The sequence below is a fragment of the Chaetura pelagica genome, unplaced genomic scaffold (genome assembly GCF_000747805.2).
Source record: "Chaetura pelagica isolate M959 unplaced genomic scaffold, ChaPel_1.0 scaffold269, whole genome shotgun sequence".
NCBI lineage: Eukaryota > Metazoa > Chordata > Aves > Apodiformes > Apodidae > Chaetura > Chaetura pelagica.
Window position 1 is genome coordinate 1,321,486 of NW_009954705.1, and position 14,386 is coordinate 1,335,871.

The 14,386-nt window shown below is 41.3% G+C and overlaps 1 protein-coding gene across 1 annotated transcript in view; it reads right to left on the reverse strand.

Moving 5' to 3' along the window:
* Positions 1–14,386, reverse strand: part of FLT1 (fms-related tyrosine kinase 1) — a 91,339-nt gene that overhangs the window by 43,604 nt on the left and 33,349 nt on the right. The window contains exons 10-11 of the mRNA XM_010005653.1: positions 11,947–12,061; positions 3,315–3,423 (exon numbers count right to left, since the gene is read on the reverse strand). Coding sequence (XP_010003955.1) covers positions 3,315–3,423; positions 11,947–12,061 — 224 coding nt within the window. The remainder of the gene's footprint in view (positions 1–3,314; positions 3,424–11,946; positions 12,062–14,386) is intronic.

Here is a 14,386-nt window from a genome sequence, read left to right on the forward strand (position 1 = left end):
GGGAAAGGGGCAGGCTGGAGAGAAGGAGAGTACCACAGTTAAATGTGCCATTAAGGTGTTGTTAGAGAGACTGTTTCTGTACCAGCAAGCAGGAGAGCTTTCAGAAATCACCTTTCCACATTGCTTTTATATAAGGCTCACTGCTACTTTTGTGCCCTAAACAAAATTTGCTTTTAGAAGTATGTCAGTGTGACAACACCCCAAAAATGTCCATTTGACAGAGGCCATAGGAAAGCAAAACTACAGCAGAGCCCATGGACTTCATGTCCTACACTATTAATCACAGGATATAAATTATACCACTCTCAAACCTTCCAGAAACACATACACAAGTTGCACTTCAAGCCCAGAAATCATGAGATTTACAATAACTTAGGAAATAGCTTGTTCTTACTGAGTCCTTTCTGCTATACCTTCTTGCACTTATCTCCTCAGATCTGTTTCCTTGAAGGGGTGGAATGTGTCATAGTCAAACAAGGGTTGCTGGAACAAGCTCTGTCTTCCCACCACCTTCCCAAACACTTCTGCCTATAGGAAAGAGACTCCTCACAGCACCACAGCTGCTTCACTGGAGAATATGTTTTCTAATTCCCAGGACAAGACTCAAAGGAGATTGCCTATAAGGAAAGAGATTCTTCTTGTTCAGGACAGGCTTTGTCTTCACCTGTTCTTTGGAGTCCTTTCTGGCTTGTCTCTTCTACAGAGGGCAGCAGCTCCTCTTCCTACAGGGGATCATCTTCTGCTTAGACACGTCTCCTGCACTTACTTTAGCATGGCTCAGGCTGGCTTCTTATGGCGCCAGCAGACCCAACAACATAAGATAAACTAGCCCTAAGCTGTCACACAAGACTTGAAGTATTGGTTTTGGATTCATCAGAAGGAAATACTTTGCAGTGTCCTGTTCACATCCATCAGCATTTAGGGCTCTCATTTTTTTTAGTCCCTCAGTGTGTTTTTCAGCAAATGCTGGACACATTTATTTCATTGACACGAAACACAGGCTGTTACTCAGCCACAGCAGTTTGGTTTCAGCTTGATGAAGGAGAATTCTGATTACACCACATGAGCCCAACAGATACACTATTTGTGCAAACCAGAAGAATGAGTCTAACTTGATTTTTGTAAGGACAAAACAGCAGTGTTGTTTAAACAAACTGCCTTCAGTGCCACTGAGCATCAGTGAATGATCAGCACTTTCCACATCACACAAGTGAGGTGCTCAGCTCCAGGAACTCAAAGGACAAATACATTTCAACTTCACCACTCTATACAGAAAGTTTGTCACCAGTCAAGATACTAAGAATTTCCAAGACATATTAAAGCAGCCACTCCTCCTTCTGAACACCAGCCAAAACAGGAGTCTTCAAAGGAAAGTCATAATGTTCTGCATGTTCCCCTGAAAGCTTTGGTATCAAGGAGAAGGATTTCCTTCTACCCCTAGTCAAGATCTAAGAATGTGAGATCTAAGCAGGGAAACTAACTCCTTCATGTCACAGCACTGAAGCATACAAAACCACCATCAAAACTTTGGAAGGGAGATTTGGGTACAGTGAATGGGGCCCATCAAACTCCAGCTTAATTTGGTTTCAGGATCTTCCATGATAACATTTTGAAGAATGAAGAGTAAGAGCTAGAGACAGCCAAATTCATCATCTTGCACATTAAAGAGCAACAGCTACAGTAAGTGATTCTCGGTGACTGCTCAAAGTTACATGTGAAGACCTCATACAAAGATGGTAACAGAGATCCACTGGCATGTTAATTTATGGAGAACTGTGTGACACTGTTTAGTTTACTGTCCAAACAGACACAATGGGACAAAAGCAAATAGGGACAATAGGGACAAAAGCAAAACTGTGATTTGGGAGTGGTAACAGCAATCATCTTCAACGTGGCAAGTCTTCTTGTCATATCCATTAATAGAACATGAAGATGTTCCTGTTTCTGTATTTTAACAACCTGCCTATGTGTCACTTGTCTGTTTATGCTTCAATAGCTATTTTTCATATTTGTTACCAGTTTTCTGTATTTATAGATAATTGGCACTTTCTAAATGTGGAAGTGTATTACTAGAGGTAGTCAGAGTATTGAAGAAATGCAAATTTTGGTCTACAAAATCAGGAGGGAGAACAGCTTCTAAAGAAATTTCCTTTCTTTTTTCAACCAAATATAGTGAGTGTGTGTCTACTTTCTTTTGATATCTCTCAATATAATAACAGAATGACTTTCACTAAAATCACTCATCGGAATGAGGAAAGACTGACAACAAAACCAGGTAAGAGAAACAACTAAAGTTAAACGTGATACATTAGAATTATTTTTCCCTTTCAGCTTCAAGAGACTGGTTTTAGAATTAAAGTATCAGAATACTTTTAATCTTTTTGTCTTTTCTTCTATTTCAGAATGAATTGCATGTCTTTAATGACCTACACTGAAAGTTGTCATCAGTGCTCTGTGCACTTTGTTAACAAAATAAAACACATCTTTTGTTATGGGATCTGCAGGCCTTATGCTGCTGAATTATGCAGTAGTTATTCTCAAAAATTCATTGTGTATTTTTCAGTAATTTTTGAAATCAAATATTTAATAATTTGTTTCTGAACCTGTTGATGCTTGCACACACCTGGTAATGGAAAAATAACTGGGAACATACTTGGATGTGCAGTTAACACAATGAGTCTTCTCAGTGCCATGGCCCAAGTGACATCTGAGGTTGTCTTTCTCAAAAGAGGAAACAAAATTCTGTAGTATATACACTAGGGAGCAAAATTCTGTCATTTACACCCTGCCACTTTTCTACCTACAATTTGCTATAGTCCCTGAGACCTGTGAGGGGCTGCTCAGGCACCCCAGGTATCCCTTCTTGGGCACCATGCTGCCTATGGGTGCTGGCACTGCTCTGGACAGTGAGACCTCCAGAAGGATGAGGCTGTCAACACTGTCAGTGTCACACACAAATCTGGCTTACTGGTGTATGAGAATACAGGGAAATTTCATGTATGGAATGATTGCAGACTATAGGTGATTTAAAAGCTGGAATTACAGGTTGCTGTATTTGTGAGCAATTTGTATCATGGTGGGATACTTGACAGTCATTCGAGTCATTTGGTCATTCACCAAATCTGGTGTCCTTCTTAGAAATCCAGAGCAGCTGCTGTGAAAAACCCTTCCAGGATCACCCAAAAGCACAGTGTGAGTTTACAGGTACATACTTTAAACAAGTCTCAAACTGATATACGAAACAGTCACAACAGTCTAACAGTTATAATCCAGGACCAGGAAACAAGTTTGGCTCTAGGGGGTACTAATCTTACCTGTTACAATAAAGCTGACATTTCTTTCAGCTTTTCCCACTTTATTGGATGCCACACAGCTGTAGATTCCAGAAGATTTGGCTTCAGCTACAACGAGAGTGCTAGCAGTCTGTGAAAGAAAGAATAGGTTTAGCTCTTCTTGGATCAGGAACTCAACCAAAACTTCCCTTCTCCTTCTCCTAAGTCACTGTTGACAGTCCTGTGATTCAGTGGTGGGCACCACTGGGGTTAATTAAAGGAGATATCACCCCGTGCAGTTTTGAAAATTATGGAAGCATAACAGAAAACAAGCTCCTTGTGAGACTCTTATTATTATCAGAGCTATCATAACAAAAAAATCTTTTAATGTATCTTTCAGGTTGACTCCTGTCTTGCTGCTCATGTAATGATAAGGTACAAAACATGTAATGTGACACAAAGTGGTTCACCCGAGGAGTTGAGCAGCCTGTAGGGCAGTGAGGCTGCAAAGGGAATACATGAGGAATGCCTCAGGCACTTGGATAATGCTGGGAAAAAAATCAGTTCCTTTTGGCACTAAATAAATTTTATTTATCTTTCGTTTTCTAAAGTGTCAGCTGAGAAAAGACAGAGACAAAAGAGAGGTTTACTCATTCTCTTTTGGAGTATTTCCTCTTCTTGGACTTCATATTTTTTATTATTAAATAATAATATGTTTGGCTTCTTTATGTTATATTCTATCACTTCAGAGGGTTCAGCACACTAAGCATTTTCACATAGTGATATGATGTGCAAGATGAGATCTTGGAAGGTCAGGGAATAACAAGACCTGATGTGCTCTTAGAAAAATAAAAATCATTGTGTCTGTAAGACTTAAGCCCTCACAGTGGTGGAAACCATGGTCTAATGCCTGGGCACAAAGTGACAGAAGAAAGTCATGCAGAAACAACCAAGGTGTCCTCCTGATATGACACTGAGACATGAGGCAGGCACATGGAGTTCAGAAGTGGGATGTGCTCTCACATACAGCTCATTAGCTTAAATTTCTGTCTTTCTGTCTCCATTTTAGTTCTTCTGTAAACCACATGTTGGCTGGAGTTACAGACAGAGCTGGGACGGTGACAAAAGGAAATTGTGTGGCCGTGGAATCCTGTTGTTTGGAATTGGCTTTCCTAAAAACCTTCAAAACTATTTTTGTGGAATTAATACATTCTTTTAAGTCTGCCTGATTGCTGGAGTCCAGACACAAGCACAGAGGGTGGGTCAGTCATAAATAAGGACCAGCTATCTACATTTCTACATAAACAGTGGCTGAATATTTGCACTGCTTCCATGTATCTTACTTAGAGACTTCATGGCTGTCCCCAAACTCCTTACTGAACCCCTAAATAATCTAGATCTTCTGTTTTCCCGAAGCATTCCTTAGTAGAAAGAATCTACTACTTTTCCTGCTATTCAAACAGTGTCTTAGAAAACTGCCCTATGCAAATTCAAGATTGCAAACGATGCTAAGAGCACCTCTGCCCTATTAAGATGTCTCAGCAGCTTCTTTCTAACCTGGCTTTTTGGCTTTGCTGTGAGATGAAAGAAGCTCAGTAATACCTGCTAGATAATTACAACCCTTAAAAAAATCATCCTGTTTTGCTGACCTCTACAAATTCCTAATTATAAAGTCTAGGTCCAGCCCTCTCTATGCTTTGTCATTCTCTCTGAATTCCTTCCAGTTTTTAAACATAATTTCCTAAAGTGTGCACACAGGGCCCAGAGGCAGGATTCCTGCAGCTGTTTTATCAGAACTAACTCAGAATAGAAGGAAGACTCATCACATCTGCCAGAAGGCTGATGCGGGTTGCTAAACACTTGTTTCTGCCATCCCAGACTTCCCACGACAAGATTAGCCTTTTTTGCAGTAGTTGGCATTACCTCATAGCAACTTCATCCAGGTAGGAACAGTGGCCTAAAGTGCACAGTGAAGGAGAATGAAGCTTTCGATCCCTGACTGTAGGGCATGTGTCTTTATCCTACTACATCAAAACCAGAGCATTTATGAACCTGAAAAATTCATGTCAATTATTCATCCCACAGTTAGTCCAATGGTCTGGAAAATGTTGGTAATATCAAACTATAATTTCTCCTGACATTATCAAGTATTAGTTTTCAATAAAAAACTGCACTCTATCTGAATTTTACTCCTCCAGCCTATGATGTGATTATTTTGTTACACTGGGGATGGCACATACAGTTACACAGTATGACTGCAGTTACTGACCAGTGTGGTTATAGATTATGCCTCTTCTTGCATATTAAATGACTCTAGAGAACATTCCTCAGCACCAAAATTCAGTTATTTAAACTGAATACTTTTCCCCAGCACTGTTTTGGTTTTGACCAACTTGCTCTGTCCCATATACTCCTTCAGCACAGGCAGAGGATTGTTCCCAACAGGCAACTTCCATGCAACCAGTGTCTTTTGGAGGGCAAGGGAGATTAATGTTACTAACACAGGCCTTAGTGCCAGAGAGCAGTCATTGGTATGTTTACTTGACTAAGACAAAGAAAACAAGACTTGACTTTGCAACAGAACGGAATATTTTAGAGACAATATGTCTCTGCATAAATCTTTTAGCTTATAAATTAGTCATAAGGATAAGATAGCATCTCTTTAAATAGTTTGTGAGCCCTCCAGTGGTGCAGTCTGTGTTCTGCATTGTGGATGGCAGCCAAAGCCCACCAGAGAAGTAGTGTGTACAAAACTAAGCCTGGCACTTGTTGTTTATTGAGTAATTATGGCTAAATGAGTTCATGCTGCATGGTTCCTCTATACAGCTATTGCTGCAAAAGGAGCAAGAGAAAATGTTTCCATAGCCTTGTATCGTCTGGCTTTGCAATAGAGAATTTCCAAACCTGAATTTGCATCCATGTTATACAGAGAAAGTTTGAATCCAGTCGCCGTTATCAGACAGAACAAGGCCAACCTTTCTTGGCATGCTGGACATCTTGAGCATGATCTGTCCATAAACCCCATTAACTACCAAAGCCTTGATCTTTTATTCCTCCTTTCTTCACTCATCATCTCAGATGAAGCACTATGCTACAGGCTCACCTCAGAGCCCAGGGCCAGGGAAGTAAACGACGTGCTGCTGCTGCTGCTGCTTCTGCCTGCAAATTAAAGAGGCATTAAGCAGAAATCCTGAGGGGTGGAAGAGGAAATTATGGGCTTGTTTGTGGTGGAAGCTGGTGATTAAAAGACTGGGGGGGGCTGAAAGAGATGGCAAAGCAACTGGCATGATCATTGTGCTTGGAGCCAGGGTAGGCTGGTCTTTCCCTCAGAGTCTGCTTGAATTTCTCTTTTCTCAAAGTAGTTTAGATAGAGAATTCCCATGGCTTCAGCTCATGGCAGAGGAGCAAGAAGAGCTTCCAGAAAACCATTGGTAACTTGACTCTTTCCTGGCTCCTAGAAGGTCTATGCAGACACAGGTGTAAACATGCTCCATCCAGAGATATGCTAACTTCACTAAATGGCCCATACATTTAAAAACAAAAATACTGTACTTTCAGCATGGATCAGGTTAGTGCAAATCTGCCAAATACTGTTGATTCTCTACTAGTTATGCTTTTGAGAAAACATACTGTTAAAAAAATAAATAAATAAATAAAAATATGCTCTTCTCACCCCCCTGGAGTTATCTTTGGCTAAAGGAACATTATTTAGGAAGACTCATGTTGAAATATTGGCAGCATGCCATCGGACGGACCTGCTTATGCCAAAGACATATGATCTACATGCCTTGTGTGTTGGCAAGGAGCATCTGTGCAAAACATCTGGACAACATACTTCACCTTCAGGACTGCTACAGAAAAAACACCAAATTATCTTCAACAGCAGGACAGGAATACACACAGGAGGGCACCCTCTTCCCCCTAGGGTCAGACAGGCAAGTCACTGCTGGTCAGCAGGCACAGCTGTGGTTTCCCTCTGTATGACATGTTGTCCCTCTCAAAAAGGCCACAAGACCAAACACACACAGCGGACAAATGAGGAGATCAGCTGCTCCACGGGCTCCCCATCCTCCTCCCCAGGGCCATTGGGAGAGGGAAGCAGTGCCTGGTTAGCACCTCCCTCCCAAACGGAGGGAGAGGATTGATTTCAGCAGCCTGAGGGAGCTGCAGCTCAGCAGAGACAGGTGCCAAGTTCTGCTGGTTTTAATCTCACCAAGGACTTGGCTCGGCTGGCACCTCCCAGAGATCTGTTTAAAAGTGTTGACAGAGACTCTAGTAGCACTCAGGAAAGCTCCGGGAGAAGTTACAATGTGCTGAAAGAGAGGCAAGTCACACTCCCATTGCTATCTTTAGCCTGTCTTCCTAAGAAGATCTCATTGTCTGTCCAGCTGTCTGCCAGCCTGTCCAGCTGTCTATCAGTATCCCCTCTTTCCCCATGCCCTCAGTAATTTTTTAATCTGTTGCGCAATTTCAGCCAAAATCGAGAGATAATTCAATGTTCATAAGATCTCATGCATTCATGAAAACCAGCTATTGGGTAAAGGAGAAAGATCAAAATGAGTGTTGCTTTAGTGAGCTAAACAGCTTTCTCTTCTGCTTTGGATTCCAGACGGCCAATCAGCACATGTGTACTTGGCCAGACACCTGGCATGTGCTGGGACTGAGAACAGATAGAACACATGCTTCCTTGTCTCATCAGTAACGAGGGGACATGGAAGAGAGCTAGAGGTTTAAGGCTTGGCATAGAAGATGCAGGAGAGATGGACCCATCCTGTTTTGCATGGTCACATGTTATGTCCAAGAAGGAGTGACTCTTCTGACTACCTTGTACTCCACTTTTATGTTGGACCATCACAATTTTTAATACCACCCACAGTAAGCAAATGCCAAGTTGAGTCATCATTGCCAGCCAACCCAGAGATGGACAAGAGTGAGCCTAGGTTTGGTCTTGCACAATCTTGTTACAGTCATTACTTTCCATTTTCCCTGAAGTCAAGCAGCTTTGTCACTCACGAGGGATGGGACTGCTAAAATCTTCTGTCAGTAAGGTACGTATGCAGTGGAAAACAAGGCCATACATATATATCTATATATACAAACACATATGAATGATAAACCACAATTTAATGCATTACTATTCTTTATATGTAGTTCCAGGAGGCATGCACTGTGACACAGACCCAGCTTTCGTGGGACCTGTTACTTTCAGTGGGACCCCAACATTTGCTAGCAGCAGAGGGATGGGACAGCCAGGGAACTTCATTTCAAGCTCTCAAGAAGGTAGATTATTTCCCAAAAACAAGGACAAAAAGTCCTACTCTCTCCAACTCTTCCCTGTACTCATCTGCCCTTCTGTCTACTGTCTCCTTCCCTTGGATTTATCATCCCTTCTTCTTGGCCAACACTTGTACTTATCTCTCATGTCAACTCAACCTTCTTAGCACTCTTCTGTGCATTCTTCTTTCCCAGGCCTTTTCCCACCTCTTCTGCAGCTCCCTGTCCCTGTACTGACTCCTTTCAAAGCTGATGACGAACACTGAGACAAACCCACTGTGTTGGGTTTTAGCAGCTGAATGAAAGGATAGTGTCTGTGACTTGTTTACACGATAAGCCTAAGAATAGCCCAACTTTGTAGGAAGTTACTGAAATGTCCAGCAAAATGAGAACGAAAACTTTGGGTGGGGAAATCAAATAACCTCAAGGGTAGTCTTGTGATTAAGTATTCTGGCTTACGTTACAAAGTTCTTCCATGATACCACTCCAGCTTCTCAGTATCTGTTTAGAGAGGCTTCCACGGAAATGTAACTAAAACACTGTTGTTGTGTCACTGTTTCTCTGTCACCAGAAGAATAATGTATCACAGGCTTCCTGCATTACTTTAACCATACAGACACAGGGTTTGAGGTTTTTCAAACTTTAAAAATATACTTGTGGCTACCTTGATAACCACAGACAAACAATCAATCAATCAACCTACTACAGTGAAAAGCCAAACTGGAGATACTCAGATGTTGCACATACAGGAAATGGGTGGGACTGGCACAATGTCTTTGAGCAAGGTGAAAACAGCTACCTTGATCACCGTTAGAAACCTTTTGACCATTCCTTGTTCATCTCTTTCCTTGATTACAATCATCTCATCCGGTGGTCACCCCCACTCCTCCTTTCTTGCTAACTCAAATGTGCAACATTTTGAGTGTCTTCATCCATTTCCTACTGCTTTGTCTCTCACGTCTTTGTTGTTTCCATTGAGCTTTGAGACTGTTTTTACCATGTGTGCTATGCTTGGATGTGGAAGTGGGGTAGACAGTGTTTAGATAGCAGGACTCCATTGATGCGGAAGTGCCTCAGAGAGCTGTTCATGGCTGTTTGCAGTCGCAGAACTGCTCACAGTAGCAGTCTGTTGGAGCCAGACACTTGTGATGACCTGCTGTATTCACTGAGCTCAGTGCTATTAAGAGCCTTACAATATCCCTGCAGATGGGGAAGGGTGTTGTCTGAACTGTGTCCCTTTGAGTTTGCTCTGGGAGACCAAGAATGACTTTTGGACTGCAAAGAGTGAAAAGCTATAGACTCCCATGATAAAAAATAAACAAATCCTGGATGCTCTAGAGCAGCTGTGTGTGCACAAGCCATGCAACTCACCACTTGGCCAGGAACCCAGAATTAGAGGGCATTTTCTCCTTACAATAGCAAAACATCTGTGCTTGAAAAGCTATTGGAAGAGCAGCAGAAGTGAAGAAACCTTAGAAAAGCTGTGAAAAAGCTGAGCAAAGTGATTGTTTCACTAACTTCCCCTTCCCCATTAAGGCCAGGAGGAATAAAGTAATGCAAGGTAGACCTTTTTTAGTTGAGCTAAACAGCATGAAGACAAGGAATACCTAGGAGAATCAAAAAGTTTCACTGCAAAACTTGCCAGGTAACACATGCAGAGACCAACCCTTGGTTAACTTCTGGGGATATGTTTAAAAAAGGGGCTACTTGCCAAAGACTTCAAACAAAACCTGCAGTTCTGCTGCAAGGACCCATTATTAGCACCTTCCTCCAGGGAGGAATTTATTTGCTGTTGACTGGAAGTTGCTTTGACATTCCAGCCACTCCTCTTCCGCTGTCTTCAAAATGCGTGGCACACAAGGAGAATGAGGTCTGGTCATTAGACAGCTCCTTCTGCACCCTGTGAGCAGGTAAGACTTCAACCACAGCATGGCTAGACGCCTTCTGGAAAATAACTGGTCCTCATCATCTTTTGTTCATCATTCCCCCTTTGGAATAGACTACATCTTCCCGTGCCTCAAATGATTTCCCTTTCCTCCTTCAAATCCCTCCTTATGTCTTATTTTTCATGTGGTTTCCCACGATAGTCTCCCCTAGGAAGCTGTTTGCTCCCATCTTTGCCTTGATCTTTAAGCACATAGAGGTGGCCAGCTAAATAGAGCAAATGCCTCACTGAGATCCAGCCTGTTCCCATGTGCTGGAATGGCGCCACGAACACCTGTGGTACTTTCTAAATAATACAGCAGCAGGAGAAAATGCAGTTCCAGGCCTGATTCATGGCAAAGCCCTATTTTTCTGCGGTGTGTGAAAGTGCCTTAACATGAGAGTTATTACAGTTTATATCCATTTTCACCTGCAGAAGACTGAAGGCTGCCATAAAGGAAAGGAGACCTATACCCCCAGTGCCCTTAGAATTACAAAAAGCATTTCAGTGTGCTTAGAAATGACAGGCCTAGAACAAGGAAGGCTTTAAAATTTATAGTCTCTTGAGCTGCTACTTCCACAAACCAAACTAGCCTGTGAAACCAGATGCTGTGACAGTGGCAAGGTGCTGTACATCTTCACCTGAGCTCCTCCACAGCACAGGCTACCCAGCCACACCAAATCAGTCTCAAGTCTAAGCCAGGGAAGTGCAGTTCATCTAGAGCATTCTTTAGCAAAACATCTTGATTTGAAGGTATTAACAGATGGACAATCCTCCATGGCCCTTGGCAAGTCAACCACATTGGTTTTCTCTCTCACATTAGACACCAACAGATGACAGGCCTATCCACCTTTCAGAAGTGCCTGCATCTTCCCATGGCCCCTAAAGGCATGACTAACTAGGACTAGACATTTAACACCTATATGGTTAATGCCACTGGGATAAATCCCACCATGCTGCTTCTGACCACAATCTCTCTTAAACCTTGCTTCTGTAATCTGGATTCATTTGGCCCTTTAAATTTTTGCAAAGAAAAAAGGGCTGGTCATCTAACAATATAGGAACACATCTGTGAATGAAGTCTCTAATGAGAGTGAATTGTTTAATTCTCATAGGAAAAACAACAGGAAATTGTGCAATGTCACAAAATGAAGCAAAGATGGCCTGGAACCCTGCCCCTGTGCTCCCGAGGTGCCCCAGGATACTACAGAACAGCTCTAAGAGAGCTGATAGGGTGAATCCCACTGATGCATTTTTTTAGCATGTCACCTTAATATGACTGCATGCAGGAGTAAGTACATCTCTATATCTCAGCAGATAAATACCAAGTATTTAAGTTATTTGTATGTATGCAGCTCTTCACATCTAAATAATACAAAAATGCTGTCTTCTTCACTGCTACCTCAATAGCATCTTGCAGTGCCTTTTCAACACTTGCTGTCACGCTGAAAGGTTATCTGTTCCTGGGAATCCTACCTTATTTTTGCCCTCTATCACAGCTGTTCGCTCAGTGATGCTCTGGATCCTGTTTCCTATGTTGCTGCCAGCTTTCAGGATGAAAGATCCACTGGTGTAAGAGCAAAAGCCATTCCTGAAGACAACAAAAATTGAAGTTTTATTGATTTAGTGATAGACTCAATCATTGAACACATAAGACAAAACAATTCTTCTAGTGAAGACATTGATCAGTCAGGGCAACTGCAGGCGCTGTGATGACGAGGCAAGTATGGTTACTTTTCATAAAATCTTGAGGATTTGGAGCCTGATGATTTCATCCACTGCCACAGCCCCTCCCAGAATATTAGCTTTCTGGAGTCAGTGTTAACATTTAACCCATCGTGGACAGGGAGGACAGACTTTACAATCTGAACCTAATCATAGGGTTGTGCTAGACCACCATTCCATTTCCAAAAGCTGCTGTTTTCACCCATTGTCATGGTTCAGCCTTGACTTCAAACATGAATTAACAGTATTTCCAGTCTGAAATTCAAGACAAGTCATATTTGTTTCAAGATCCATTCCACAACACACTGGATGCTGTTTCACTACATGCAAGTTATTTTTGTTATCACAAAAAAAAAGATGCAAGTTTTCATTTCTGAATGTTTTCCTTAGTTGAGTCTACAGAGTGGCAAAATATCAATAATAGGACTCAATGATTACAAGACAAACAGTAAAAATAACCTTAATCCTGCAAATTCAAAAAACAAAGATAAGCAAAACTATATTTAATTGCTAAAGGGATTTAAATGTTCATTTAATTGGGAAAAAAAAAAAATCAAACTCATGTTAACATAGCAAAACCTCAGAGAAAAAAAATGGTTTTGCTTTATGCAACAAATTGGCTTCTAATCAGAACATTCAGGTGTGGTCATGGTAGAGCTAAGTTTTTTCCCAAAGCCTAATTTGGTACACATGGAAATAAACACATTGGAATGCTTCTTGAAATGCTATCTGTCCCTGATCTTCTCTGAAGGTATCTAGTTTTGCTTTTCATCCAAAATTTAGTTGTTTGTTCAATTCCAGGTTCAACAGTAGAGTTTAACCCTTCAGCAGGGTCAAGCTCTTTCAAATACAATATGTTCCTTTGATCTTCCATGGATTTGAAAGATAACTACTGTAGTATCTGCAATCAATAGTTCTGACATGTATATCAGTTGTTTGGAGAAATAATGATATGTGATGCAATCCTGACCAAAGGATGAGGCTCATTTCTCCTCAGCTAACTGTGCAGTTTGCTTAAACTTTGTGTTGTTTATAATATCAATGGTACACTTAACTTTAAATGCTTGTTTTTAATCACTCAGCTTTGCGTCAAACCAGCCACTGTCTTAGCAGATATTACAGCTCAAAGAAATGATGACATGTAAACTAACTTGGGCTGTAATAATTAGCACAGATATATACGATTGTCTGCCCAAATTTCTTAACATGCCTTGAGAGGCTTAGTGAGCTGACAAAGCCAAAAAACAGGAGCAGGCCATGGTCATCCATGCATGGAGTGAGGACAGGGAGCAATAGCATGGCAAGAAAGCCCTACCTACACAAACATTTCTTCCAGATTCTGTTTTAACAGCCAACTTCTAATACATGATTGTTAGGGCCAGGGTGGATGAAAAACAGATGCATTAAGACAATTGATGCATTCAAGTGGTAGAAAACAGCTAACAGTAGTTCAGAAAGGTAGATGCCTTTTACTTTGCAATTATAATGCTTTAAGAAGTCTGGTTCTGTAGCAAGTCTAGACCACAGAAGACGTGGTAATGTTGCTAAGTTTACAAAATTTCCATGCCACAGCAGACACCAGAACTTATGTTATGATGCCAGAACTGTAGGTGCACAGACAGTATCAAAGGCACATCCTCATCACTGGATATTCAGGCAATCCGTACAGAAAGGCAGAGATGCCAAGATCTCTCACCCATACTAAAAAAGTAGTGTTTAATTTTATATTTATTTTTTTTTTTCCCATGGAGAATAGATTTATGCTTCTCTGTTACAATGTTGAAAATTTGTGCTCTTTACTATAAAGGCCCTTACAGAGACACACATTTTGGTAAAGGGCAGAAAGAAAGTATAACAGATATTGAGAAAGGGTTTGTGCATCTCTGAAAGGCAGCTCCAATCTCCTGTCTTGCAGTTCTGGAGCCTCCAGGCTTAGTTATTGTTATACTCTCCCTCATAATTCCTTGAAAAAGAGGATATATATTTAGGTTGCAGTGTCTTAGGGATGAAGACAGTGTTACGTCTTTGTTGATGCTTAGCACAGTGGGGTGCTGATCACTCATTAATGCCATAATACAAACCATCGTCATAATTACAATAACATCACAACAAGAAGAAAAACACATGTAAAACACTAAATGAAATATTAGCCCTGAAGGCACATATGTGAACTTTACTGTCTTCACATACC